The 8939-nt window shown below is 37.7% G+C and overlaps 1 protein-coding gene across 1 annotated transcript; it reads left to right on the forward strand.

Annotated features, from left to right (window-relative positions):
- Positions 1-504: 504 nt before the first annotated feature.
- LOC142608026 (uncharacterized) lies at positions 505-1990 on the forward strand. The gene is made up of 2 exons (XM_075779730.1): positions 505-826; positions 901-1990. The coding sequence occupies exon 2, from the start codon at positions 995-997 to the stop codon at positions 1847-1849; it is 855 nt and encodes a 284-aa protein (XP_075635845.1). The 5' UTR covers positions 505-826; positions 901-994; the 3' UTR covers positions 1850-1990.
- Positions 1991-8939: the final 6949 nt, after the last annotated feature.

Below are 8939 nucleotides of genomic sequence, written 5' to 3' on the forward strand. Positions count from 1 at the left end.
GTGCCATCAACCCAAATTACGTTAATTCTATTTCTACCCTTTATTTCTATCTCACTTTTCCAATTCCATCAACCTTCTAACACACAAAATAAAAGGAATCCAGATACTTTTTTATTATTTTTCTGATAACTAGAATCAGATTCAAATTTCAACCACTCCAATCTTTTTCTCTTCTTATTAATGTAAGTGCAAAATATTCTCCCTGCACTATAAATCCAAAGTATATTTAAGTCCGATTGCTGAAGGGAGCTGCCACATCACGAGTTGCCCCCCCGTCCCTCCTCTCTCAAAAGATCAGATGCACAAAATATTTTACAAATGATGTGTGTATAAAATATGTGTCTAATCAAAATGCATTATTAGAAATGCATTGCAGTGAGATCAAATGCCTGCCATCAAATTCATTCATTTCTTGTGTTACCAAAAAGTCTTAAGGTCTTTTTCTAATGTTAATGCCAACTGCCAAAAAGTATTTAAAGTCCCTTCTTTTGTACATGTCTATTTAGAGTCACGGTAAAACATCACATATAGAAACAGAAAACTTGATCAAATGAAGGTGCTTTTATGTCTCTCACTCACATTCTGGGGGGTTCTTATTCCTAAAGTAAAAGTGTCTTTGGAAACCCCCTAGAGAGAGGGATCATTTTGTAGCCTTTCGGTGCTTAAGCCTTCAATTTCAACTGTTTTCACCTTCTTTACTCTTCTTTTTTGTTTCTGATGACAACTTCGAAGAATGGAATCAAATATATTTGGTACTCTTTCTTTAACATCCATAATTCATCACACCCTATCCCAATATGCTCAAAGCTCTAGACAAAAAGAAAAGGTAAGGCTGCAATTTCTGACTTTTGTTTCTCATTTTGCTTCCTTTTGACTCCAAATCTTTGACATTCTTTGCAGCTTGTTTTTTGAAAGCCCAACAACATTTTTAAAACTGCTTTCACTCCTTCAAAATAGAGTTTGGTTGCAGTGATTGGGGGGACACTCGATAGACATGGCTGTTGATGTTTGCTCCGAGATTTCAAGCACAGGAATCAGCCCAAGAATCTCCTTCTCCTATGATCTGAACCAGACAGATGTTTTGCCAATCGAGCGCTCAGACTTGACCCTCTTGGATTCCAGCTCTGACTTCGTTTTCTGCATTGGCAACAACAGCTTTGTGCAAGAACTGTCTCCAGCTGATGAGCTTTTCTCCAATGGCAAGATTCGTGCTAAAGAAATCAAGAAAAATGTCACAACCCCAGATGAAAATGAAATACGCCATTCCCAATCTCAGTCTGTTTCTTCTTGTTCTCGCTCACATCAGCCTTCTCCTTCTTCTTCTTCTTTTACTGGGAGTAGTGAAAAGAAGCAGCTCAAAGAGTTCTTGTCCAACAGTTTTGACATGGAAGATGAAAAGCCTGCATCAAAATCATTCTGGCAGTTCAAACGAAGTAGCAGCCTCAACTGTGACAGTTCTAGAAGCCGAGGCTTAATTCGCTCATTACAGTTCTTATCAAGAAGCAATTCAACTGGTTCGTCAGTACTCAATTCCAATTCCAAAAAATCAACGCTGAATTCAAGAAAGGAAACTCAAAAGCCACATTTGCAGAAACAACCATCTGTGTCAAGTAGAAAGTCATCAGCATCATCATCATCATCATCATCATCATGTTCAAGTACATATTATTTCTACAGTTCATCACAAAGACCTTCGTTAAAGAAGAATAATAGTGCATCTTATGGCAATGGGGTTCGAATTAGTCCTGTCTTGAACCTTACACCACCATACATTTCTAGAGTTACTGTGAGTTTTTTTGGGTTTGGTTCTCTCTTCTGTAATGGTAAGGTTAAGAACAAGAAGAAATAATGCTTCAGTAAGTTTCTTTTGCTGCCTCATGTTCAAGTACTGATGGATTTAGCTGTCAATCATTTTGTTTTATGAATCAGCATGTGATGATCAGACTGTACATTGAAAGAAAGTTTTTAGTGAAGAAAAAAAAAATACTTTTAGAAATTACATGAGCTATTTTATTTTATTTTTATTTTTGTTTTGGAAAAGTGAAAACTACAGTACAGTGGGATTGGATGGACGGTAATTGTTGATGTGCACATCAACATGTTATGAGCTTGGGAGACAGATAAACAAGGTATCCTTCTTTCGTGGCTCACCCATGCCTATTTTTTTTATCTTTGAAGTCTTTCTTCATAATTTAATGTGGCTGTCTTTTGTTGTTTTGAAGGGTGATTGAAGGCTTCTTTTGGTGTTTTCTTTTGTATGTTTATAAATTTATACTTTGATTTGGAATCCTTTAATTTTGGTCTTTTTGTTCTATATTGTGATATTAAGGACAAAACCATTGCTTCAAGGGATTCCGATTTGAAAAAAGAGGATCAATGATTGAGGGGGTTCCTCTAACTTTTAGCTTGATAATCTAAGGATTGGTTTGCTATTAAGTTTTCTTTTTTTTAATTAAATTTTTTTTTTAATACTTGCTTAGCTATCAACACCACCCTATAACGTGGTCCACTTCTTGGATCCCCAATCTCTTATTAGATGATGCTTTTTCTAAAGCATCGGACATAACAGTATCAGGACATTCAAACTTTGTAGACGTGTAGGCCATAATCTACTTGGATTGAATTGATGGATGGTCAATCAACATCCTCAGTAAAACTAAAGCAAAGTTGTACAAATTAAAATTTTGAACTTTTTTATGCAATTTATGATTGATAAGTTTTTTTAATTCTAAATAGCTGTCTTTGTAGTAATTTACTTCAATCAATAATTTCCTTTCGTATGTCAAGAGCTATATGTGCTAATAAACCCGTTTGAACTTGCTTGCCTGCTTTGATTAAGGCGCCGTTAGGTTCGAAATTTTTGGTGGTTGAATGTTGGGTTTAATGGGTTATTTTTTTTGGGTGATTGTGGTGGGTTTTGGATGAGGAAGTTTTTTGCACCATATTATTGGAGTTTGAGATGGTTTTTATATCCTTTCCTTGACACATGTTCTGAACCTTAGCACATTATCACCCTAGCTCCCTCTCCTAAACTCCCCAGCATAGATTGTTCAAAACATTTTCTTAATTAGCGATCGAGTTTGCTGCTTTGGTTCTTGGATTTGATAGCCATGGGGACAAATTGAGGGTTTTAAAGATGAGAGCCTGGCTGATGACTACTTATCGATGTAATGAATGCTTAACAAGTAAACTAAACTCGATCTCAACTAAACTTGACCGTGAAACTGAAGGCAATTTTTGGATGGTTTCTACCAATTGAGCAGCTGGTAATGAGAGGGATAACCAAACACCTAAAGAAGTTGGTTTGAGAGATTGGTTATTTGGTTGATACCAAAACCAAATTGATTCAACCTGTGAGCAACCCTATCAAGAGTCTTGCACTCATTGGCATTGTTTGGCCTTGACTAAAATTTTGAATTTTGTTCTAGAGATTGTTTCGGATTTGTTACTGTAACGGAATATTTTGGTATGGTATGTACTGCTGCTCCACTTCAGGATTATTTTTATATATAATAATAATAACTTTTAAGCTCGTAATTAACTCACATAAATTCATAAAAATATAACATTAAAAAATACAAATGTTCATATAACCTTTCATACATAATTAATTTTTCCAAATACTCATTTATGTTTGGATAATAAACTATGAAGTAAAATTTACATATCCTTTCAAATTATTAATTGTAATACTCGATAAGAAATGAAAACAAACAGTAGACTAAGGGAATTTAGCCAGCTCCTTATGAATGCCAAATAAAATTTTCCATAGGCATATAAGGGATTTATTAAGTTATAAAGTAAGTTTAATTTATTTTCACTTTCCACATGATTTTAAAAAGAAACTACATTGTCACCCAAAAAAAAAAATTTGTCACAAATACGTCTCAAATTATTTTTATGACTTCATGGAAGGAAGTGGGTTTAAAACTTTAACTTTCATCTATCATTTGTGTAAAGTTGTGATTTACAACTATGTTTTATGTTGGCTTTATTCCATGACAAAAAGTGTTGTAATTGCATTAATTTTGTTCCTTGTACTTTGTGGGATTTTATTGTATTGGGTTTAATATTTAGTTGGTAAAGAATCGAGCATGAATTGAAGAATCAGTGCAATTTCGCGACTAGCTTGCAAGAAGTTTGCGAGAAGAGTAACTCGCGAAAAGGCCATGTGAGAAGCACATGCTAGAAGTTGAAGAGTCGTGTCAGGCTGTTAATTTCACAATTGTCTCACGAGTAGGGCCAACCTGCGAGGTACCCGCGAAACTTTCGGTCTGAAGAATTTTAAGTGTGACTTTATTACCCTTTACCCATACTATATATACTCTCATTACTCACAAAAGTATGAGAGACTATTTAGAGAGAAAAACCCTAGATAGGTTTTCTACAATACAACACACCCATCTTTTAGAGAGAGAGCTACTCATCCTTAGTGAGAAATCATTCTAGCCTCTTCTCCTTCTATCTCCCATTGTCATACCTTGAGAGGAGATTTGTACTCAAACATAACCCACACTTTTTCAAAGTGTAGAGAGTGTTTTGGAGCTTGGGAAGTTTTTGGGATTTACCAAAAGAAGCCGGTGAGGCTTGACGGATTCAATCGGGCGTATTGCGGGATCCAGAAAGCTAGTAAAGACAAGACTCCAAGAAGTCCGTTGGTAGCAGGAGCTTGGAGGGCTCAAGTACATTGGTTAGACTAGGCTTGGAGGGTCTTTTGTTATTCGTGTACTCCAACTTATTCACTAGTGGATCGATTTCGACTTGGAGGGTCGCGGAGAGGTTTTTCGCTGAGTTCTTCGGTTTCCTCTTCGATAACACGTCTTGGTATTATCTTGTGTTTGCATCTCTCTTCCCTTACTCTTGTGCTTTACCTTTATTGTTTATTGTTTATGTGTATGCACTAGAGTAGATTCGATGATTGCGCTTCATTTACTCTTGTTCCGAACTTAGATAAGTTAGAGTAAAAGCAATCTAGCTGTAATTTTTAATTTGAAGTCTAAACAAGCTCTTGGGGTTTCAGCATAAATCCAAGCTTTCGATATGTCATTTACCCACTGAATACACAACTGAAATGCATAGATAGCACTGCATAATGCATATAGATCTAATCTAATACAAATAAAATAATAGGAACAAACAAAGAAACTAAAAGGAACAAGCAAAGAAAATATTAAACAGTGAAAAACAGAGAATAGGCATCAAGGTATACTTGTCTCTTAGACAACGGACTCAAATTTCATATTATCTCTTAAAAATTTTAAATACTTCAATAAGACCATCAACAATGCCAAGCTGGTTTTTTTTTCCTAATGCTTTAGTCCCATTGCAACAAGCTTTGAGCCTTTGACGCAAAGAGATTAAGAGTGAGAGAAAGCCAATAAGATCTGCTCCTTACTTTTTTCTCTTTTTTATTATTATTTATTTATGGAATTTGCCTCTTACTTAGAGAAAGAGAAATTAGGGGTTTTTGTTTTTATTTTTCCTACTTAGGCCATTTGATAAGGGAAAGGCAATGAAAATTACTAAAGTTGCCATGTTTCTTAAAAAAGAAAAAAAAGATCAAGAAAAATCAAGAAAGACATTTGACATTTCATTCAAAACATCGGCACAATCTGGTACATGTTTGAATTTTGGGTGGCATGAAATAGAGGAGTTACCTATACCGGTCTATTTTCTAGAACCAAAAATTTTAGTCATTCCGACTAGAACGAAACATAATTTAAAACTTTGATTGTAACTCTAAGAGGCAATCCCTTGGTTTACAAGATTCCTTCTAGAAATAGTCACCTAGGTCAATTAGCAAGTTAGCTCAACCTAGGCCTTTCCATAGGTCAATCTTGGACACCTTCAATTAGGGCTGTCCACTAGTCAGGTTTGTGCCAATTCATAACTAACCCAATCACTACAGGTCCCCAAGATATGCACTTGTCGTCAGTCGGGAAGGCGAATTGGTTCAAGTCTCATCGGGTATCAAGCAGTTGGCAGTCAGAGTTAGGGAAGAAGATCTACTAAAACTTGTCAGATTTGGTTGAATCCAGTGAGATCTCACTGGATCTCATTTGATTTGACCAAATCTTACTAGATCTTTCTTGTTCTAGCAAAGAACAGCAAGATCTAAATGTGAATATCGGTCGAGTTGGTTGGAATTGGGTTTTCATGCAATGCCCCCTGACCAATAGGTTTTTGAGATTGGAAATCCGTTGCCGACCACCACATAGGTCGGACGGTTTTTGAGTTGGATCTGGTCGGTTAGGGCAAGTGGGTTGGTTTCGCTGGTAGGTTGGACAGCCCTACCCATAATGTCGAGTTAAGGAGTGTAACTGAGTTTAAGCTACCATGTCACTAGGATACTCCCTAGTTGCCCCCTATTTTTAAGGCCAATCAGCATTCCACATTGGGCGTAAGGGATTCATGCCTTTCCAAATCCTGGTAACATTTTTCTGAGGAATCGTAGTAGGCCCATTTAATGTTGTATGCGTGCTAACCAAAAATGACATGGAATGTGGTCTTTTCATCTTCAAACACATGTGTCTTCATCAAGCTCATTATCCCTATAAAACATTCGACGATTTGGATTCCACTTTGCTTGGAGCGCCAATCCTCCCGTCGGTCTCCTGTTTTAGAGGTCTTCCGTCCTTTCTCTTTCCCACATCTTCCTATCTGTCCCTCTTCTTGGGCTTTTCCTCTCAAGCCAGCAATGCATCTTCCGTGTTCATGTATTTGGTGGCCCGGTAAAGCACGTCTAGCATGGTCTTCGGGTTGTTTTTGTATAAGGAGAACAAAAACTTCCCCTTCCGCAAGCCATTGGTGAACGCAGCAACATTGGTGAATGCAGCAACCAATATCTTGTCATCTGCTTCATCTATCGAAAGGGCTTCTTTGTTGAATTGCTTAATGTATGATCTCAGTGTCTCATCCTCACGTTGCTTGATGCTCATCAAGCATGCAGTGGATCTTTTGTAGTTGTGCCCCTCGATGAAGTGCAAAGCAAACTGTGCACTTAGTTCCTTGAAGGTGCTGACGGAGTTAGGCATCAATTTGCTAAACCATACCCTTGCAAGTCCTTTCAGTGTAGTCGGGAATGCTTGGCATATGATCTCGTTCGGGACCCCTTGTAAGTGCATGAGGGTTTCGAATGATTTCAAGTGATCTAAGGGGTCTTTAGACCAATCGTAGGGTTCTATTTGTGGCATCTGGAACTTCGCAGGGAGGGGGAAGGAAGTGACAGGTGCTATGAAGGGTGAATCCATCCTGTGGACCAGTTTGTTGAGGTCATTCGACACCTGTCCCTTGAGGGCATTCATCATGAAGTCCATCATCTCATTCATCATCTGCATCTCCGTGACCATGTCTGGCGGTGCAGTATCTGTGATAGATGGTCTGCTCAAGGCGTTGCTACATTTTGTCCCTCTTTATTCTACTTACCGTTGGTGTGCTGAAGACTGTCGCCCTCCTATTCTTCTTCCTGATTTCGGGGCTCAGTGTCCCTTTGGCGCAATTGTTCTTTTAGATCATGGTTTTGCTTAGTAAGGCATTCCACAGCCACGGCCAAAGTCTGCACCTGTCTTTCAAGGACAGCAGCACATGGTTCACTTTCTTAATTGTTGGTTGTTGCCATCGAGAATGTGAGTACCATAAAACTCTTTTTCTGGGAAGTGGCAATATGGCTATCGCAATTTCTCACTGACGGCGCCAACTGATGATGCTGAAAATTGTCAGTGAGCCGAATAGTCCTTATGTGCCCTTGGTAACCTGCCCAACATTTAAAAAAAAGGAAACCTTGTAGAGAGTACCGGTGTGGTACTGGCCAAAAACCCTCTGAAGGTAAAGTTAGAAAAGAGAATTTTCTATCACTCTAAAGTGCCAGAGCTAGGGTATCATTATGCGTACCTTGATTTGTGAGGGCTTTGGGGTTTTCATAGTAGCATAGAGCTGACCTTAGTTTCTTGATGGAGAAGGTATTTCCTTGTAGAGAAGATCATTTTCAGTGTTCATATATTGTGGGATTCTTTTCTTGGATGGATTCCTCTGATTATGGTTGAACGTAAAATGCAAGACATTTTGATATTAGGTTCCTTGTAGACTACTTAGGCCACGTGGGTGCCACGTGGCTTTGCCACCCATCTCCATCGAGTCCGTCCACCTTAAAGAGTTTGTTCACTTTAAAGAGTCCGTCCGTTTCTCTGCCTTCCGTTCAAGACATGATTTCGTCTACCAGTTCTTTGACTATTAGGCTATCCAGACCGTCTCTCTTGGTGTCACCGTCACTTATTATTAACTTTGTTAATTGGATCCGTCTGCTTTGGGATTCATCCCTATCACCAAGTGAAAAGAAGACTATGGGTCATTCTCCTACTTCCTTTACTGCTTTGCCTAAGCCCTATGCGTCTACCATATCGTCCCCCTAACTCCTCCCACCAACATTTTAACTTCTTCTTTTGGTGACCATCTTGCCAAGCTTTTCTTGGGGCGCTTCAGTGGATTCTTAACTGGAAAAGTCTAAAGAGCCTCAAAGAGTTACCTACTATTTCTCTTATCATGACTTGAGTAAACCAATGTGTCTAAGTAAGTCTTCCTCTACTCCTAATGCTAAGTTCATGATGTGGGAAAAAATATGAAGTATAATATTTTATTTATTTATTTATTTAGAGATTTTATGTAATTTTTAGAGTTTTAGATTTATGGTTATTATTTCCTTGATTTTTAGGTGTTTTAATGTTTTTTTAAAATCAAATTGGGGTCTTGGTATGGTAAGGTGTCAATTAGGATCCATTTAGAATATATTTTATTGTTAGTCAAGTTTACGGAGCTTTTAAATTGGCCTCCAAGCCTGTAAACAAAAATTATGTTAAGTACACAATTAATAAAGATTCAAACTTTTGCCTTTTTTATTTTTTGATCCAATAACTCTGCTTGTAGATTTAGGATTATCTCTCTGA

The sequence above is a fragment of the Castanea sativa genome, chromosome 8, assembly GCF_040712315.1.
Source record: "Castanea sativa cultivar Marrone di Chiusa Pesio chromosome 8, ASM4071231v1".
Lineage (NCBI taxonomy): Eukaryota > Viridiplantae > Streptophyta > Magnoliopsida > Fagales > Fagaceae > Castanea > Castanea sativa.